At 38.6% G+C, this 22107-nt stretch overlaps 1 protein-coding gene across 7 annotated transcripts in view; it reads right to left on the bottom strand.

Moving 5' to 3' along the window:
• The window catches only part of fbxw7 (F-box and WD repeat domain containing 7), a 162587-nt gene that overhangs the window by 55887 nt on the left and 84593 nt on the right, over positions 1-22107 (bottom strand). For 2 of the 7 annotated variants that reach the window (XM_007904014.2, XM_042338402.1), the window contains exon 1: positions 10478-10847. The exons of the other annotated variants lie outside the window; for them this stretch is intronic. In XM_007904014.2, the coding sequence (XP_007902205.1) occupies positions 10478-10582 (105 nt within the window). In that variant the 5' untranslated portion in view covers positions 10583-10847. Of the gene's footprint in view, positions 1-10477; positions 10848-22107 lie in introns of those variants that run through there. 7 annotated transcript variants of the gene reach the window in all.

A 22107-nucleotide genomic window follows, 5' to 3' on the forward strand; every position in this document is an offset into this window, starting at 1 on the left:
TCTATTTACAAAATTATCTATTATGTATTGCTAAAACATAATGACAACATTGGACAAGGCTTGCGGCATTTGACATCTATAATGACTTATAACAATAATCCTTGCATTTGATATAGCACTTTTCACATCTTCAAGATGTCTCAAAGCACTTCACCGAATATACTATAAAGTGAATTGACTGTATATTTTGTGGGCAAAACACAGCAGCCAATTGCGCACAGCAGTATCCCACAAAGAGTTGTGGTTGTGTTTTTTTTTAAAAAACTTCAAATCAACAAGAAAACATGGCATCAAATAAAATTCCACAATACTTCAATTCCCTAAAAATAGGGGGAAAAAGCATTTTGTTTAGGAATTACTGCAGGTATCATTTAATTTTGAGTTTCATTTTCGAGCGCTTTCTGGGCTAATATTTTCCTGATGCTTAAATGAATAATTAGTCTGAGATTTTAGAGTAAGGATGGGTAAAATAATTCAAGGTGAAAAATAAAGCAAATTATAATATATATAGCCAGTAACCTTTAATTTACATATGTGATCCCAGTGTCTTAGCGCAGTAAATAATCAGAAATGGAGTCAGATCACAGCATACAACATGCAATGATGTGTAAAACACAGGTTTTACAGATGTCAGTCAGCTCAAGTGGCACACAAGTGATGCCCAAAGTAGCACTTGCACTCTCCCACTGGTGAAGTAAACAGCCTTCCATAGCTGAAATAGATGAACAATTGAACATGTGAGAAGACCACAGTCAGTGCTGCCCAGTGTCTGAATTGAAGAAATTAGAAGACATTGCCCACAAGGACATGCAGTAAGACTGAAAAAGCAGAATCTGAAATAAAACACAATTTCATACTTATGACACTCACCTGAATTAGAAATGTACATTTATAGGTTTTATTTAAGCATTTAGAAAGTGAAGATGGTTTAAGCTCCATTTTAGTTTGATATCACACCTTCCTTATCAATCGTGCCTATGATCACCTCCCATCTCCCTCCCTGGCTCAGAGTCAAGCCTCAGCAACGGTTAACCACTGCGAGATGCTACCTCATGTGAAGGATGCTTTATAAATCCAGATGCTGTATATCCCAGGAGTGAGATAACCACCAACAATAATAAATTACATTCACTGTAATATAGTGCATTTCATGTCCGGAGGTCGTCCCAAGGCACTGGACAATCGAGGATTTGCACCCGAGTTTGGGATTGGATTCAGGAGGAGTGGGGTAGGAAGGTCACCAAAGGCACAGGTCAAAGAGGAAGTTCTTCAGATGAACCCCGAAGGAGATGAGGGAAGGTACGAGGCAAGGCACTTGTACCAAATAAATCTTGAGAAATTATAATCAGCACCTTGAGTGGGACAGATTGCATTAATTCCTTCAAGAAAATAATAATAATAAATTAGTCACTCAATCCACGACTGTTTGTGGGACACAATTGGCTGCCACGTTGCACCCATAAAATATACAGTTAATTCACTTTATAGTGTAGTCTGTGAAGCGTTTTGAGCTGCTCAAAGACGTCATAAGACGCTATATCAAATGCAGATTATTATCATTTGAAGGATTCCCATCACATTCTGTTGCACAACACATTAGATGCAGTAATTTGCTAAAATATAGGTACAACATTTTAAATTTCAAACAGACATAAAACTAACGCAGATTGTATAGTGATTTAGGCACATCATTGGGCAACTTCTTTCTGCACATTTTTGGTTTTGGAGGTGACTTTTAGGTTTAGAAAACCACATACACGTGACTGAAATTATTTATGCAGTAATGTTTTTGTTAGATTACTCTCAGGTGGTAACTGTATCTAATTTTCAAAACAATTAGTCTATCATGAGAAGGACAGTCTGGCTAACATACACATAACTCGGTTTGAGAAGCCCTCTGTTGCTTCTTTCCAGCCATCTACTATTGTTCCAAAATCTAAGGTGAGGCATATCCCAAATGTCTCAGTTTTGAAAGTCAGGTAACCCTTTCCAAATTGCTGGTCCATTTCTGTGCAAATTCAAGGCCAACATCACATATGATTTGTGCGTATAATAAATAGTATGAATGAAAATTCATTAATTCTGGACAAATGCATTAAGAGCACAGTTACAAAAGCTTACTGAAAGGCCAATTTTTCCTAATCAATAGGCAGGTGTGAAAACAACTGATTTTGTAATCTGACAAGTCTAAACTAGGAGTTAAATCTAGTTAAATGCACTCTGCAAATCTCAACCAAGAATGACTGAATTAAATGGATAAGAATTGGGATTTGAACTTTTCCTAATTAAGGATTTAACACTGATTATTCACCTTTAAATTTGAGCTAGTGAAGTAATGTTAGTAAGTCTGATTCCCTTATTGTTTAGTAATGCCCTCAGATTGTTTTTCATATCTACATGAACTGAATCTATTACTTGTAATAATCATAGGTTACATTTTTAAGTATAAAAATACATTTGTAGGCCTTTTTTTTAACTTCAAATCCAGCTCCACAATTAAAAGATGGAGTATCTTCTATCAACATCTGGGATATAAAGATGTATATGGCAGCGAAGGACTTTTTTAAAAAAAAACCGAATTATTTATAAAATTGCTATATCTATAAAATTAGGCTCCTTCCCCCCCAGTTTTTACTAAAACTTCCTCTCTGAAGGCAAGCTGCAGTATTGTTGCACAGTCTTCCAGCTCCCCCTGAGTGGCTATGGTTCACATGCACGATCATAAAGATAAGTGGGTTACAAGACAACTAAGTGAAACTGAGACTGCGGTACTATAATCAGGAAGAGACATTGTCACGTGAGATCAGCTGACTCAGCAAACATTGAAAACTGAACATGGACTCTTTCTGCGTTATATGGCTTGTTATACATAAAGCATTCTAAATATCACATAAGTACTATACAGGTTAATTTCTACTTTTGAAACAAAAGGATGCAATAACAATGAATGTTTCTTTACATCCCAGCATCAAGAATTTGCAAAAATATTCAGAAATGTTGCAAACAGCCCACTTTTTGCTCTGGCACAAATTGTGACCAAAATTCCATCAGAAAATAAACATTTGTCTGTTTGAAAAACTGAAGGTGTTGTCTTATTGCATAATTCACCACAGCTTCAGGGATCAATATGCTGTTCCCTGCATCAATCACCAGGAGGTGCACTTGACTCGATGTAAAAAAAATTCCAATGATACATACACCATCTAGTGGTGCACTTACTGAAAACAAAGTTTTGAGAGACTAAAACTTATTGAAGACTTATCGCATTGAAAAGTCTCAATATGCTTCACATTAATTATTGTTAAGCATACTGACGTATATATGTAGGTGATTACAGGAGCCAATTTGCGCACAGCAAGGTCCCACAAACAGCAGGAAGGTGAACTATTAATTTAACTGGAGGATTGTCAGCCAGGACCCTAGTGTCTTTTACAGTGTCATGGCTTCTGTACCTCCACCTGAACAGGCAGACAAAACCTCAGTTTAACATCTATTTCAAAGGACAGTACTCCTGATAATGCAGTACTCTCCCCAACACTGCACAGGAATTTCACAGTCTAACCATGGACTCCAAGTCCGCGATCCTGGACTTGAACTCACAACCTTTTAACTCGGAGAGTGCTACCAAGAGCATCGGAATGTTTAAGAGAAGTAATAATAGTAATCCTTGCATTTGATATTGCGCCTTATCGCGTCAAGAGGTCTCACAGCGCTTCACAGAATAGCTGTGAATTGAATTCACAATATATTTTGTGGGCGAAACGCAGCAGCCAATTGCGCACAGCAGTGTCCCACAAACAGCCGTGGATTGAGTGACCAATTTATTACTTTCTTTTGAAGGAATTATTACCCCCGAAAAGTGATCCGCCGATTGACTAACAACCGGGTTCCTACTTACTGCTAGGTAAACAGATGCGAGTGGAGTAAAGAAACTTGTCCAATGTTTCATCCTGCCAGGAATCGAACCCAGGTCTCTCGCTTGAGAGGCAAGTGCTCAAACCACTGTGCTTCAGGACTCTTGGAGAAAAAGCAGGCAAATAGTAGTGAGTTACAAATCAACAACAACAACAACTTGCATTTATTAGGACCCTTCACGTGGAGGCAGCATCTTGGAGCGCTTAAATCAGTTATGATCTAAGAAAATGTCGGGATAGGCTGGACTGGCTGATGACAGACTCTTGTTCCAATGTTCCTAAATGAGCCAAACTTTGAGGGGGGGGGGTGGGGGGAATGGCCACAGGCAGGGGAATGGGATTTAGAAGACAGCTCCAGCAGGGGAACAAGCACCAAAACAGACATGATAATAATAATGACAACAATAATCATAATCCTTGCATTTCATACAGTACCTTATCACATCATCGAGGCAACAACAAAAACAACAATTCACATTTGTAAAGCGCTTTTCACATAGGGAGGACGTCGCAAGATGTTGGACAGTCAGGGATTTGGACAAACATCTCAAAGTACTTCACTCTATGTACTGTAAAGTGGAGTCCTGTAGCTCAGTGGTTAGAGCACTCGCTTTGCAAGTGAGAGACCTGAGTTCAATTCCAGGCAGAGGGCGAAACCTTGGGCAAGTTTCCTTACTCCACACGCCTAATAATAATCCCTCCAAATCCAAAAAAAAAACAATAATTAAATTGGTCATTTTCAATCTACGACTGTTTGTGGGACATTGCTGTGCGCAATTGGCTGCCGCGTTCGCCCACAAATATACAGTCAATTCACTTTACAGTCTATTCTGTGAAGCGCTTTGGGACGTCCTCCCGACGTGAAAAGCGCTATATCAAATGCAAGGATTATTATTATTATTATTATTATTATTATTATTATTCTGTGGGCGAAATAATGGGTTCAATGGTCTTTTCTGGGTTGTAAACTTTCCAGAATTCTTATAACTCCGTAACAATACTTAACCATTGGCATGGTATAACTTCATGGTGCCCATTTGCACTGGAGACGAGAAAAACAAATGGTACTGGTATTGTGTAACTGCCTCATCAGGTAGGAAATGTTGCTGGATGAGAATGAATAACCACATCCTTCACTGTGTTTCTGCAGAATACAACAGCGTTCTTACTGAATGCACATCACATTGTCTGCATTTACAGAGACGGTGTGGTGATGATGAATTCCATTTCGCAAAATAAAGTGTTACAGGAATATCTTTTTTATTATTGTGTTGAATATGTGAGGGGTACAGGTTTGAACCTGATCAATGATTTCAGCAACCAAAAGCTGAATTTATACAGTTTCAGTAGGCTCTCAGGAAAGATTGTCGCATTAGGTCAAGAACACCATTCAAAGAACAATTAATGCTACCCAATAGTTGAGTTGGTAAAGCCATGGGCTCGTATGAAACTGACTTGTTCAGACCATAAAGGTTCCAGGTTAGATTGCTGGTAAGTGCCAAATTAGTGAATATTAGAAAGGGATGTAAAAGGGATGCTACAGTTGTCCAAGGTATAGTTGAATCACTGAGATAACAGGAGAATCAGTGCCCCTGCACTGTACACCAGCACAAATCAATATTGGACACCTGATGTTGATAACTTGAAATGGGAAAATGTTTAATCCCCCTCATCTTTATATTAAATTCATGATTTCTAATAATAAAACTACCTTGTTTCTCACCATTTTGCAATTTAATAGGTCTCTCCTCTGTGAAGTATGGGTTAACAAACACACAAATGGAGGAAGTCAATTGTTCAAGGTCACAGCAAGGAAGGACATGACAATCAGGACCATCTATACCAGCAATATGTAATTAGGCTGCATTTCAGGCTACTTATACAGATTAAGACTTAAACCAAAATGTATAAAAAAGATACTGTAAACCCTCCAATGTGTTCAAGAAACATTGAATGTGGTAAGGTGTTTCATTTCAATTAGAATAAGGATTTTACATAGAACTGCATCAATCTTACTGCAAACCAATTTTCAATTTACGCTTTCACCTTCAACTATTCAATAGACTTAATTGAATGTGCTTAATTGTTTTTGGGACAAAATTGGATACTAAATTTTCTTTGCTAACATCTCAACATCTGCCAAGAAGAGCCTCAGTGGATATTGAAAAAGTACAGAGTGTGTGTTTTAATTCGCTGCACAAAACTTTGTCACTTCAATTCTCCAGGCACCAGCAGTTCTGGTGCGAGATTTGTGCACTATAAATAAGAAAATCAGATGAGATGCAGCAGAAACAAATCAAATTTCACTTTGAATTTGCTGGAGCTGCTTCCGTCCTGCCCCCTCGGTCATCCCTCACAATGTCATACTTGCTTTTCTTCACTCCTCTTAACAACAAATGAAGCAATGTTCTATCTATGTGTTGGTCTCTGATTGGCGAAATAGTGCCTGGGCTCCATACATCTTGTGACCATTATTAGACTGTTAACTATCCCTTGCATCTGAAGCATTCATCTAAGCCACAGGAAATGTCAGTTTAATTCCAGCAACCTGTGTGAAACTGCATCTAGCAGACCACACATGCAGCACAAGAGAAGGTTTATCAGTAGATTAAATAAACTCCCAGCAAGGTTCCCCAAAATGCTAGAATAAATTTTTATGACAAGCTGATCTGGAGAAAAAAACAGAATAAATAGAAGATACAAAAATGCTTCTGTTTCTCTCCCCATCCAAGTACAGTATTACACAAATTGAACCTCCAAACAAACTTCACTTTTATTATTCAAACTCTAGATATTGCTATATACATGAGTCATTGTTATCTAACTTGAAAAGATTGCCTCATGACAATCTTTACATAAACTGCTGAATTCATGGCTAAAATTGTGCTCAACTGGTTAGCATGGTGTAACTTCAATCACAAAATACACAGCCTTCAAATTTCCATGAAATGGTCAAGTTACACAAAATAAATCGGTTCACGGATTTCGCAGAGCTCATTATAGCATTAACTCCAGCTTTGTCGTGGAAGTTAAGGTGTTGCTTCTGGCAGCCAAAAATGGTTTCAACTCTTCACTTATACACATAATGCAACTCAGAAACAAGAAACGTTTCAAAGCACACTTTAAAGGTTTCTCAAGAAGTGCCCTCTAGAGGTTTGAAAGAGATTCACTGCTTGTTTTTCATTTTGTAATAAAACAGGACATGGTCTCCATCTGCTCAGAAACCTCATCGTGGACGTGTGGAAATCAACAGTCAAACCCTCTCTGATCTGGTTGATTGACACATAAGAAACCAGATTCTTTTTCCCTGCAGATAAAGCTGGTAATTACCAAGGCGAGACACATGCCAAGCCAACAAACCTTACTGTTCGATACACGTCCACTCCAATGCAGATCACCGAGTGAAACACTTTCTGTGCATCATGAATCCTTGCTCGTTACGTTATGTTTGAACTGGGAAAGCTGCCTATAGCTCCAAAATTGTGGCTCTATTAGTTTCTGATTTCATGAACTCAAAACAAGGGAAGCTGAAAAACAGCTCAAATTAAAACAATGCATATATTCTGCAAAGTTTTTTTTATCCTGTTGCATATCCCACCCATTTCATAATCTTCAAAGTATTTAAAGTAGCTTTAAATATGTTCTGCTTTTAATATACAAATTTCACTATTGTTCGTTTTTTTCTTCGTCCCTCGCCTAAAGGAATCAGCTCATTCTGTTTCACGACACAGACACCCTCTGGTACTTAACTGAAATGGCCATTCTTCCCATGCAAGTCCTGACAAGGAGTATCAGCAAACTATTTGAGTGTGTGGGGCATCACAGCCAAGCCTAATCCTATCCTTCACCAGACACTCACACAGAGTAACAGGAGTCGCTGGGTAGCCAGAAGAAATTGCCTGCTTTTTAGCAATAACAGAACCTGATTCTTTCCCCCTTCCTACTTCAGGGCTAACAGAATATCAAAGAAAAATGAGACTCAAATGTAAAGCAGATAAAGTTATGGAGCGTCTATTAAAGCACAACTTGACTATACAGCGGTGATGTTACTGGGCACATAAGTGTCCAATTCCCTGTTGAAAGTACTTGCATGAATCAATTATATGATTCTGTCAGTTTAAATTAATATTTTGAATCAAACTTGTTAAATCGCCATTCCTTCCTCCCACCAATAAACTTCATTGTTGAAACCTGAAGAAACGTTCGGAAGCTGAAAGTAATCATCAGTTTGAAGAAAGCTGGGAACGTTTGCTTAGTTGATCAAAGTACAAAGATTTTTTTAAAAAACTCAGGGTTTCCAACAAATATGAAGCCAGAATGATTTGAAAAGCAGTGTGGATGCTTCATGCCTTTTAACTATTTATATTTTTACACACTACCCCCAACTATGCACGGTATGGTATCTTGAGTAATTTGCTTTTTTGACAATTCTGAACTTAAATAGACAGGGAAAGGAGGGAGGGAGGTGCGTGCGGTGCGGTTAGAAGCAATGCTGACCAATTAAATCCTGTTAATGAACATTACTTTAAATTAAGCAAATATTTGCCGACAACAAAACTTGATAAAGGCTTAATAAAACAATATGTTTATAGGGCTATAGAAGTGATTAATAGTTGGTGGTTGCAGCCAAATAAGCAGCAGACTATTGCTACAATGCTTCAAATTAAAAACCATAAATATGGTAGGTAATTACTAATATTTTCCTGACAACTGAATGGAAATTAGGGACTATCTACACAGTAAGTAATTATTCAAAAACAGTATGTTTTTTTAGTTGTAAAAATGAAAATGTCCTCCTGTGAATTCATCTTGGAGCCTTTCCTAAGTTATTAACATTCAGAACTTGTATTGATGGACCCTGTTCATGATGTTAGAGCAGAGGAAAGGGAAAGTGATGCAGATTACAATTTTTGATACATTAACAATGAAACCAATGTGAGCATCATCCCACTGCTCTGCAAAGATATGTCAAAACTGCAACTATTTCTGTCAGCTGCCACAGCGTATCGTGGGATAGTCATGCTCTCCTAATGCAGGTTATTAATAGAAACAAATATCAGCAAAGTGAGTGCAGATGGCCGTGTAGTCGATATACTTCTATGGTGCATTTTAAGATTGCAGCTGGAGCTCAAGTTTACCAAGAACCAATATACAGTATACTAAAAAAATTTAGTGAACCCCCAAACTCTTTGTTAACTCCTCAAAAACTTGTCATTTTATTGTACCTAGTTATCAGTTTATTAATGAAACAGATTAACTTTACTTAAGCATCAACCAAATAATTGTAGTTCTGGCAATCTATGATAATATTGACATTTAAGAATAGAAAAGGTAAATTACAGTAAGTAGAGAAACTTTTTTTGAAATACGATCAAGTGAAAATCGTGACTGTATATTATTGCCGTTGCAACAACTACTGCAACCGAGATGAGCATTATCAGCAAATATATGAAGCAGAAAGAACAACTCCTGAACTTGCTGGACACGCAAACAGCAAACTAACTAATATTATTTCTTTATTAATAAATCCTGCACAGTAATCTAACATAATAGTAGCTTTTACAAGTTACTATTGATTAGGTTAATGTTTTTTGTTTTCATATTGTGGAACATAATTGGAAAACGTGATTTCTTAAAACAAATGAATATAAGACACTGGAAAATGTTATGCCAATGGTATCTTATAAAGTGCATTAAAGCGGCTCTTGAGCATCGTCCACAGAAAATGTATTATATAAAAATACTTTTAATTCCTGGCCGTATTCAGTGTACAAATAGAATTATTGACCATATAAAGCGGGCGCATTGGGAAACATTCCAAAATGTATAAATCTTATATCACTATCAATATTAAGTTTCTATCCTTGATAACGTGCTAGAAATCAGCAAAAAATGCAGTGTTTGCCTCAAAACTCCTCACACATCAATTACCGATGTAATCACTGAAGGAAAGCAGACCTTTTGTTAAATTGGTGCATAGAACTAAAATGTCATAGAAAGTATAGATTGATCAAATTTGTCTGAACGAAAGGGTCAAATGAACATTACTAGATTTACTAGAAGATAGCATGATTGAGAGCTGGATCTGACATTTGAAGTTTTGAGATAAAGCTATGCATAAAAGTATTTGTTATAACAGGAAAACAAATCGACCATTATCGACTATGGTCGTAGGAATAAAAGTACAAAATGTGCTTTTGCTAGGATGGTTCAGTGAACTAATTTAAATAGCACAGCTATTACATCTGAGAGGCTCAATATCTCTCTCTCGCTCTCACACATACACACACACACACACACAGAAATATTCACTTTTTATAGAAAGTCAAAGTTTAGCTCAGGTCTCTTAAATTACTGTATTTAAACCAGCTTGTCTTTATTTTGCTTTTTCTTTCGATCTGTAAAACTATTGACCAAAACAGAATGATGTTCATAATTTAAGTTTCTATATAGGATAGTTATGTAACTTCACTTTTATTATCAGATGAAGTGCAATGTGACAAAGTAGTCGCAAAGCAATTCTAGAAGTACTGCAGGTCTTGAAGCAGTAACTCAGCACTCACCCGTCTGCGACAGCAGGGAAGGCCTTGGGTGATTATGCTGATGGCAATGTTCATGTTAAACATCTTGAGCACCGGGTGGTGCGATAAAGGCTCTTTGTCGCTCATCGGTTCATCAAGAACTGAACCATGGCTCAGAATAGCTCTTCTCTGTGCTGATGCTTTGGGTTTATTTACTCGATGGCACACAATGACAACCCTTACTCTATAAGGGCATGGTAACGTTTAAAAGCACTAACTCATAAAAGTTTTGCAATGCACAAAATGGGCAAAGAAATCACAAGGCCTGCTGCCTCCCCCCTTACAACCTTCTCCCACCAGCTACGAAGTCCAACCCACTCCCCAGTCAATAAGCTTTCAAGTTCAAATTCTCTGAGGCAAGCCAAACACAGTGCAGCATGACTATAAACTACTTCTGTAGCTGACATCACTGGAGTGAACTGCCAATCCTGCAGCTGATACAGCTCTAAACACGCCATCCACAAGGGCCAGGGCTGACCATTCAGTGTATTTTGGAGGAGCGAGGTTGATTAGCCAAGGAATGTGTCCTCTCTGTTCATGTTTTAAATTCCTACTGATATACGATCTTAACATGTGATCAGCCAATCCAAGACCTTCATATGGCTCACCCAGGAACCAAACACTGTAGCAGGGACTTCTGGGTGTCTAGCTTTTTCAATGTCAGCAAAATCTAGGGGTCACAAAGAACACAGGAAAAATAAAGCTCATAAAATAGTGAAATATTAATGTAAACACCCGGTAATTAGTGACATGCTACACTTGTACTTACTGGCCACCAAGGGTAATTAATTGAAGGGCAAAACCACCAGACCATGACCCTTTTATTGATCTGCATAGTCCAGCTTTTCTTGTACTTCACATTTTTAGATTCAGTCTTTAAATAGTCTTGGAAGAAATAAAAGCAGACAACTCTTCCCCCCCCACCCCGCCTCAATGTTCCGATCCTTATCAAGTGCAGCCAACCTATTCTATTTCTAATAATTATTTGATTTAAGGGGGATCTCAAACCAAGGTTTAATAAACATTTTGAAACTGCAGTATTCAGGATAGGCTCACTGACGGCACATATATAACCTTGGCATCATACTCTGCTCCTCTACAAACCAACTAAAATTAGTAACACATTTGTTAGTTCCTTAAAAAGATAAATGATAACATTCAATTTCCAAATGGTTGTTCTAAGGATTGTCATGAATCTATTAATTTCTCAATTTTAATTTAACACGAGCTTATTTATTCCATAATCCCTTGGATAAAACAAACCCTTAAACCCCTTTTCAGCGAACACCATTGTAAATTTGACATCTAAACTAGGCTGATCGCTTTTCAGGGGTAATAATACTTCCAAAATAAATAAATATTTTGGTCACTAAATCCCGATTGTTTCTGGGACACTGTTGTGTGCAATTGGCTGCCGCATTTCTCCCATAAAATATACAGTCAATTCACTTTACAGTATATTCTGTGATGTGCTTTGAATTGTCTCAATGACGTGATAAGGCACAATATCAAATGCAAAGATTATTATTATTACTAGGTTGTACATGTACAGTGCATATCAATTTTACCCACTTTATGTCCAATGACAACAAAGAGCACTCTCCAAGCAGAAAAATTCCAAGAGGTGCCTGAACTTTTGCATTGACAGTTTACACCTTGATTAAGAACCTTTTGAGAGGCTCTTTCATCCGAATTTGAAAGTTTATGCGCAAGAGGTCTGAAGCTACTTGCCAGTTGACCAAGAGTATTTTTTTGAAACATCAGCATATCAATTTGAATGGTTCCTTCAGGATAAAGGAGCTCAAAATCTTGAGGTTGAGTGCTGGCTAAAAACCTGACCTTTTGGGAACAAATTAGTTGATACAACTGATCAATTGAAATACAATGGAATAGAAAGCTGCTTAAGAACATGCAAATGCACCTACTGCCAAGGCTAAGCCGAGAACTGAAAGATTATACCAAGGAATCACCATTGACGGTTATTCAAAGTACTGGGAATTTGGCAATTTGGGTGACACTACAGCAAAGTTTGTAATAAGAAAACTCAAAGTGCAAGTGTGAGACCTGGAATATCTAGGCATCTCCCCCCACCTACAAAAAATAATGGTTCAGTTTACCTCTGAATAAGAATTCAAGAAATTCGCCCATGTCTGAGACTTCAGGTGTGTTACTTTATTGCCAGGATATTAAAAGAAATAGAAATGCAGACCAAGCTGCTTAATTGTCGAAACAAAAAACAGAAGTCGCTGGGAACACTCAGCAGGTCAGGAAGCATTGGTGGAGAAAGGAAAGTGAGTTAACGTTTCAGGTCCACGACCCTTTGTCAGAACTGGGACATGTTGGGAGGGAGAGGCTTTCAAGGGCTTACAGAGAGGGGGGAGGCAGGACAAAGAAGACAAAGAAGAAAATGGGGTAGAGGACAGGGGTTGATGTGTTAAAATGGTGTTAAATTTCAACAAAAATAGGCAGACCAGAGAGAGAAAAGGTGCATCTGGGACTCCATCATCTTCTTCTGATGTTGACTCACTATCCTTTCTCCATAGATGCTGCCTGACCTGCTGAGTGTTCCCAGCGACTTCTGTTTTTGTTTCAGATTTCCAGCATCTGCGGTATTTTGCGTTCTGCTTAGAATTAGAGAATTGCTTCTGACAACATGTTTTGTTTCTTTTTTTACACATAGTATTTGCAAAGAGAAAGAGGCGGTATCCTGTCAGCCAAGCTCATTGGCAGCACTCTTGCCTCTGAATCAGAAGCTTATGGGTTCAAGTCACAAGTGGGATAGCGCTGCATTGTTGGAGGTACTGGCCTTTGGATGAGACATTAAAATAAATTCCTGTCTGCCTATTCAGTTGGATGTTAAAGATGCCACGGCACAATTTGAAAAGAGAATTTCTTCCAGTGAACTGGTCAACAATCCCCCTTAGATTAAAATTGCTCATTCACAAAATTAGTTCGGATGAAGGCCTTTCAACCCAGTTGATCGCCTTCCAGAATACCCATCACCATCAGAAGCAAGCCTTTTTTGAAAAACAAGTCCAGTGATCTGGCCAACTCTCGGTGCAGCCTGACCAGAGTACTACATATGTCAGGGATATATAAGCTCAATATATTTAGCAATATAGCCCAGCATTGCATGCCCTTTCAAGCTCTTTACAAGACCGTATGCTGTCTCCTCTGATTTCACAGTGGCCTACACTAGGCCAGTGAATCGAGGTCATAAATACACACAAGGAACAGGAGTCCAATTACAGACCCCCAAGGCACCTCATTTAATAACTCCACCCCCACCACCATTTTGACCTAGCTCTCCTGACAAAAACGCTCTGCTTCCTTCCCTTCAGCCAGTTCTGAATTCACGTTCAGCCCTCGACATCCAATGACCAGCTTATGAAGGAGCCTTTCATGTGGTCGTTTCTCAAACAACTTTTGGAACTCTAGATATACTACATCATATGGCTTTCCAGTCAATTTGGGCTGTCATCTGCTGAAATATGAGGCTGGTCAGGGAAAGCTTACCCTTTCTGAACCCATGTTGGCTGACATTTATTAGGTTTTTTTTTAACACAAGGAATCTTCCACTTCCTTTCTGATGATTGACTCTGTACTTTTTCCAATTATTGAGGTCAGGTGAATGGGTTTATAGTTGCCAGATATGATTCAGTCAACTTTTTTGAATATGGGAACATTTTTTGCTTCCAGCCCTTTGGAACATTCACAGTGATAATCGACTTCCTCATAAGTCAGTGCTGTACAAATCTCCTGCCTTGTTTCCCTAAGTACCCTGGGACACAGTTCATCCGCCCGGGGGGGGATTTGTTGGTTTTAATCTCAGCTTCATTTATGTTAAAGTCCTAGAGCTCAAACAATGTTTGCAGGATGTTAGGCATATTCTTAATGCTCTCCCTTGTAAAAAGCTGCAGGAAATAAGTAATGTAATGGTTGCTATCTCCTGTCAATTCTCCTTTTCAACCCCTTTGAATCCCTTAGGATATAAACATCTTTCCTGATTTCCTCTTGCTGTTATAATATTGAAATAATTTGGGTATTTACTTCAGGGTGGTTTGCTGTTATGGGACAATGCTGTGCACAAATTGGCTATTGCATTTATCTACAAATCATTAAACTTTACAGAAGATGCTGTGAAACATTGACACGATAAGACACGATAACTATAACAAATAAAAGTATTATAATAAACAACAACACGCCAGGCTGTCGGACTGGTCACCACTCCCCAGCTTCCAAGGTGGCTGGTGCTATAAACATACAGGGAATTACTGCACTTAAGATGTTGCTGTTGGAGGAATTGTTTCTCAATTGGTTGTTAGTTGCTTCAAAGAGCAATTCATCTTGTTATAGGAGACTTTCTGCAATGCAAAAAACTTCCTCATTGCTTGGAATATATTCCTTAAATATTGATATTCCTTAAAAGGATGTTTTGATTTAGATATGTTAAATAATGAAAGAAACACATCATCATCATCATATGTAAGAGTTTCCAAACTAGACGGAATTCCACATATGTACACCACCAACTCACTGACACCTTTCTGTGCGTGGAATGGAATGTGTACTCTCACTGGAGGGACGCACCCTGCTTATTTTATTCTGGAGAGTATTAGGCACAGGTTGGCAAGAGGCAAAGATTGGGGACTCTGGAACGTGTGCTGGTATTACACTCGAGCTAAAACTCCCTAACTTGCCATTGAGAGGACTGTCTGGCAAAGTTCCTACGCAAGAGCTTTCATTTGCAGCACCAACAGGAGCTGAGTGGGAAGAATCCATGCTACTATCCAACTCCTGCCATCAGCAATGTCTTGAGGTATTGTGGATACACCGGCTTGTGAAGATGACCTAGAAAGCTTTTTCTCACCAAAGTGTCAACAATCACGATAAGTCACTCTCCTACTTTGGTCTGGCAGTTTGTTCAAATCCCGAAATGTCAGTCTGGCCCTTTCCCATTGAACACATCTAATAAAATAATAATACTTGCATTTGATACAGTGCCTTATATCTTCGAGACATCTCAAAGCGCTTCACAGAATATACTGTAAAGTGAATTGACTGCATATTTTTGGGGTGAAACGTGGCAGCTAATTATGCACAGCAATGTCCCACAAACAGTCATGGATTGAAGTGATCAATTTATTATTTTTTTTGAAGGAATTATTACCCCCGGAAAAGTGATCTACCAATCGACTCACAACCGGGTTCCTACTTAGTGCTAGGTAAACAGAGACATGTGGAGTAAGGAAACTTGCCCAATACTTTGTCCTGCCAAGAATCAAACCCGAGTGCTCTAACCACTGAGGTACAAGACTTCACCAGAGATCTAACCAGAGAATGACATTTCACAGTTGATCTTGCAATTCTGGCTTGACCATCACCATGTGTCCTTTACATATATTAAATAATCTGTACTCACTTCCATCATCCTGATTAAACCATGTATCTCAGATTCCTACCACATCATAATTAATGGTTGCTACCAGTATGCTCTGGGTTTAGGTTTTTTGAATGCTTCTAGTACTTAATTAACAATAACAACAATTTGGATTTATATAGCGCCCTCCACACCGGATGGCGTCTCAGAGCGCTTCACAGTGATGGATCCCGGGGCTGAGCCAGGGGGAGGGGGAGGAAGGTGATCAAAGGTGTAGTCGAAAAGAAAGGTCTTCAGCTGAGACCTGAAAATAGGAAGAAGAGGCGAGGTGAAGGGAGTTCCAGAGCCTCGGGGCGTAGTGGTTGAAGGCATGGCCGCCGATGGTGGAGTGGAGGATTCAAGGGACAAGGAGGAGGCCAGGTCCGGTGGAGCGAAGGCAACGGGCACTGTTTTGAGGAGAGGGGGGTACAGAGGAGTGCAGGGATTTGAAGACAAGGTTGAGGATCTTGAAGTCGATCCTCTCTGGGACAGGCAGCCAGTGCAGTCTGGCAAGGACTGGGGTTATCGGGGAGCGGAGTTTGGTGCGGGTAAGAATGCGGGCAGCAGAGTTTTGGATGTCCTGGATTTTGTGAATGGTACTGGAGGGGAGACCGGCGAGGAGGGCATTTGAATAGTCCAGCCGAGATGTATCTGACCATCTAATATTTTTGTTGACCTGAAACTAATTTCTTCTACAAGATGGATTATGTTGTATTCTTGAAGGTGGAGATGAGAACAATTTGTGGATTTCAATGGCTGGTAAGGACCATATCGCACAATTCTTTGAATTTAGGCAGCAGTCAACCACAAATTAGTTGATGGATACAGTGTTAGTTGCCTGTAGAGTTTATATCTGCATTCCAAAAGATTTTAGAATAGTTAAGAAATACAAGTTAATCTTATAAATGGGAGTTTTGGCTATCACATCAGACGCTAACATTTTCCTTGTTTTATTTCTATAAAAGTCAGGCATTAGCGAGAAACTTTGTAAGGAATCAAGAGGTTGGTCAGATTTTATTTTACATTCCTAAAATGCTTCATCAATCCACGTTTGTCTTAAAAGGATTTACATTGTCTAGGCCAACGATGGAATTTTACTTTTAAATCTGTACAGGAGTAGACAGCTGTTAGTAATCTCTGCAGTTGTTGTGTGTCTACTCAGCTGCTTATCCATAACCACACCACACATTTTTCGTTTTTTTAAAAAAACTTAAGCAAAATACAAATAAAAAAAAACTCAGCTTGGCCAACTGCTAAAGTTTTTNCCTCTTCTCTGATCTGTTAATATGCATTCGACAACAACAACAACTTGCATGTGTATAGCACCCCTCACACAGGGTAGCATCCCAGAGCACTTAAATTCTAATTTAATACCTACCAATGCAACTGAGCAGTCCCAGACTATGCACCGATAAAGATTAAATACAGGTGGTGCAAGCAAGAAAGGTGGTATCTCAAAGAGAATTGTATGCCTAGTTTTGGCTGTTCTACTTGCTGTATAATAAACAATACTAAAGTTGTGGTACCTTTCACTTAAAAAAATTATTTTCGCCCAGGCAGTCGCAGGAATATTTATATTCATTCTATTTATTTACTACTAAACAGTATAGGTGGATAGAAACAATGCCTGAATTTTCCTCCTGGTATATTCTTGCTTCCAATACTGTTATTTCACCCTCAAAATACAGTCAATTCATTTTACAATATATTCTGAGAAGTACTTTGAGAAGTCTCAACAACATGATAAGGCGCGGAGAATGAAGGAAACTAGTTTTGAAGTTTCTATCCACGCACAGAAGAATCCACGAGGGATTCTTCCTACTCGGCTTCTGTTGGTGCTGCAAATGAAAGCCCTAGCGTAGGAACTTTGACAGTCCTCTCAATGGCAAGTTAGGGAGTTTTAGCTCAAGTATGATACCAGCACACATCTATGCTAACTTGAATTATGTATACAACACTTTGCATATAACCAAGCTGCTGCCACTGGAAATTCAGCCACAAAAAGTGGTGCAAAATGTGGTATGGCATCATAAATGTTCAACTAAAAGCCTCAAAGTAGATGTCTTCATCTTCAGTCAGGATGTGATAGCAGAAGACTCACTTGAGACAACATTATTTGCTTGTATAACAGGGATAACCTCTATAAGACATACTGAGGTGTTTCATTAAATTATAGTATGCTGTGAGCAGATAATAGGCTGTGTAATGCCAAAAAGAAAATTAGTTTTATTTTAAATACCCTCTTGAGATAAGATCAATTGGTGTACTTTTAAAAAATGCAAGAGTCCTTAAAATATAACACAATTGATAATGAACCAAGCATTCCATGGGAATTTATTCTTCCAAAAAGGTATCATTCAATCAGCTGCCCATAATGCAGACTAAAAAAAAATCTAATCTATAAAATATTATGCTAGACAATAACGGCCTTCACATTCCCAGTGCCATGCATTACCTGGAAATAAGCCAGTTCCAAAATGGAACAATACTGCATGCTCCACCAAGCTATGTAAATGAAGTAACTAGGTAAAAAGGAAAATTGCTGACAAATAGCTTTGGATATGGGCTTTGCCAACATCATTCTGAACACTTTATCAGGTCACTCAGCCCTTTAACACAAGATCAATAGTTGTGGTGATATTTCTGAAACACCCACAGTAATCCTCATAATCTTTCTCAGCTGGCTCTTTGCTGCCTGGAAATGGTGCAAGGTCTAAAAATAATAGCAAAATTCACATTGAGCAATTTTAAATTTACTTCTGAAGGCTGCTTACACATGGACTGAAACATCTCCTGGCACGGAAGCCTGAAAATAGCTAATAAGAAAGCAGTATTTAAAATGCACCAGGATTGCGAGCTTTCTGTCCAAGATCATCCAGGAGTGCCTAGTATTTAGATTTCACGCACATGTAACAGAAGTTTGCAGACCTTATCAGAATGGTTATTGCTTTCTAGAAATCAATTTAGCATGCCTCCAATTTTCAACATTCCAATGTTTTTTCGCCCACAAAATTAAGTCAATTCACTTTACAGTGTATTCTGTGAAGTGCTTTGGGACGTCTTGAAAACGTGATAGAGCGCTATATCAAATACAAGGATTATTATTATTATAAGCAAAAAGAATATTTTTACATAAAAGGTTTATAAATCATTTTCCTTAAACAGACAAAAGGGACCAAATGTGCTAACATTTCTACAACTCTATGAATCAAGGTAATTTGAGGGATTGTTCAACTGATCCAGTGTGTGCACATGTTCAGTGGAGTTAAAGCCTTGCATTAAACTATGGTCCATCTCACGCTTGCTGCAATTCTGTTAACAATCAGAAGCGATCCCACAACACAACATCCTGCACCAGTGACCTGAAACAAATGTTCAGTTATACAAGCAACAGCAGAAGCTTCTTTATATTTTCTTTCCCCTGTTCACTTTCCTGCGCTCTTTTAGGTATTGACTGACGTTGATATAAGGTTCCACAGGACCAGTTGTCCTTCCATTCCTCACAAAAGTAGCCATTCTTCACATACAAGCCCAGACAGGGAGGGTCAGCAGATATTGCATCTATGTGTGGATCTCATCTCAATCCAACCCCGTCCTCTCTCAATATGCCACATGTGAACTGCCCAGAAGGAGTCACTGTTTAGCAATAAGCACAAAGAACCCTGGCTGATGGTTTCCCTTCACAGTCCAGACACCAAAACCAATTTAACAGCCACCTCAGAAAGATTCCTTTCCAGCTTCTTGTTGTCCATCCATCTAGAATGCTTAGACCCATGTGAATCCTCCTTTATTTTGAAAGGGGCCTTGCTTTCTGGCTAAGGCTTTTCTCGCTGGTCACGAACAACAAAAAATATTTTTCAGGGTCAATTCAAACTCTGTTGATTCTTTTCCTAAGAGCTTGATCTTTTATTGAGAAGTGGCATCTCTATCAAGCTGCTGCAGTTTTCCCAATCTTTGTAACACAGAGGGTGATGCTTAAAAACATCTGAAATTTGAATGTGTAACTACATTAAATAAAAGATTCCTTACATTAATTTATTGAGACGTTTCTGCACACTCAGATTTAGAATCAATTGTCCAAGCTAGTGCATGTAAGGGAAACTTTTCCTCCAACCATTTTCCTCCTCAAAAATGTTTGTTTACTGTCTGCATTCAATGTATTGTGCATATTGTATCACCACCCAAGGTACATTAGTTGGGAGAAAGCAGAAGTGGGGTTATAAGTTGTTCGCAAAAGGACACACAGGATGGATTTTCAAACCAGGAGCTACCCATCATCAGCTGGTAGCAGAAATGATGGTGACCAAAGCAAATCAAGATAGATGATACCCAAAATATTGTTTGTACCAGAAAACTGTTGGAATTATTAGAAGACAATTAAGCTAACAAAAATACTGCTCCACAGAGCTAAATTCATAAACCAACTAGCTAGTAAGATGTACAATAGGCGCAGTTTCATAAGGAAATACTGGGGATTGCAAAGCTACACAAACTAAAACAGAATTTAGACCTTATTCTGATTTAGGAGAAACAAGCTAAAGGGTATTCTACATCACAAGATTTCACACAGAGGCAGGGGTCAAAGTTATGTGATTATTCATGGCACTAACAATAATCCTTACATATGGTATGCCTTTCACATCGGGAGGGTTCTTAAAGTGCTTCACAGGATCTACTGTAAAGTGGAGTGACTGAGTTTGTGAGGATGAACACAACAGCCAACGGTTTCAAGCCCACTACTTTACCTGATCCCCATTCTTCTTCAAGCCTTTATCTTTCATATACCCGTCTGCCAGGATCAATAAATTTCCTACTTTAACTTTTTTCCCAATGACTTCCATCTGAATCCACCACCCTAATACCCAACATATCTTCCACATCATAAATCTAACAAACCTAACATTCGTCGATTTTGGGTTATTTACTGGTCACATTTTGGTTATGCTGGTTGGAGGATGCATTTGATCTGCCACCAGTTATCCTTGCAAAATATTGGTAAAGCGGGTCACAGCTAATTGAAAAGGAAATTATGGCTAGCAACTTTCTGTTTATGCCAGTATATTTTTGACTTGCGAGCAGCTGGCTAATCGGTTCTCTTTAGATTGGGCTGTAAGATGAGTGTCCTGTCGTTTGTTCACTCGGTTTGCTTGTCAGCATTCAACACATTCCCTAAGTGAAGATATTAATCTGTCCTAAGAAGGACAGATTAAGGATCTGCCCTGATGAATGTCTCTGCATTTATTTATTTTCTTTCCAAAACTTGTAAACCACATTGCTGAAAACGTTCTCTTTGAAGTCGTGTGATGGAATGCAGTTTCATCAAGTCCAGCAATAGAGATTAAAATGTGACAAGATAACTTCTAAAATATGCAGTGCAATGACCTCTAGCACTTCAGGGTAGTACTGCCTCTTCTTGTTAATGCGATACTGAACTGTTGTAAAATTACACAAATGTTACACTCCACATTTTTTCACACGATGTTCTCATAAATCTCATACAGTGTTAGATACTTTGAGAGGGAAAAACAGGGAAACTTTTAAATTCATCTAACTGGATTACAATTTTCTCCTCGGCTCAGCCACAGTTCTGACAAGACAGGAACAGTAACCCTCAAACTTTGGTTAAAAGTTAATCCCATTGAAAAACAAAATATGAGAAAATTTCTGTGACAAATCCAGCATGTGAAATGTAAGCTTTCTGCTTACTCATCATATTGCATGGATCTTTTTTGTTTCAACATGACACATGCAGAAAACCATCACAAACACTAAAGAGTATTAAACCCAAACTCTTTAATAATAATAATACTTGCATTTTCACGTTTTTTCACATCGGGAGGACGTCCCAAAGCACTTCACAGAGCACCCTGTAAAGTGAATTGACTGTATATTTGTGGGCGAACGCGGCAGCCAATTGCGCACAGCGATGTCCCACAAACAGTCGTAGATTGAAAATGACCAATTTATTATTGTTTTTTGTTTTGGAGCGATTATTATTAGGCTCTGTGTGGAGTAAGGAAACTTGCCCAAGATTTCACCCTGACCTGCCTGGGATTGAACTCAGGTCTCTCACTTGCAAAGCGAGTGCTCTAACCACTGAGCTACAGGACTCTAAAGCAAATGCATGGAAATTTGGGGTTGTATGGAATGGAGAGGGCTCTTTCTCTCTCAATCGACTTTGTTTAACTAA

Source organism: Callorhinchus milii, unplaced genomic scaffold (assembly GCF_018977255.1).
Source record: "Callorhinchus milii isolate IMCB2004 unplaced genomic scaffold, IMCB_Cmil_1.0 Scaffold1, whole genome shotgun sequence".
NCBI classification, from domain to species: Eukaryota; Metazoa; Chordata; class Chondrichthyes; order Chimaeriformes; family Callorhinchidae; genus Callorhinchus; species Callorhinchus milii.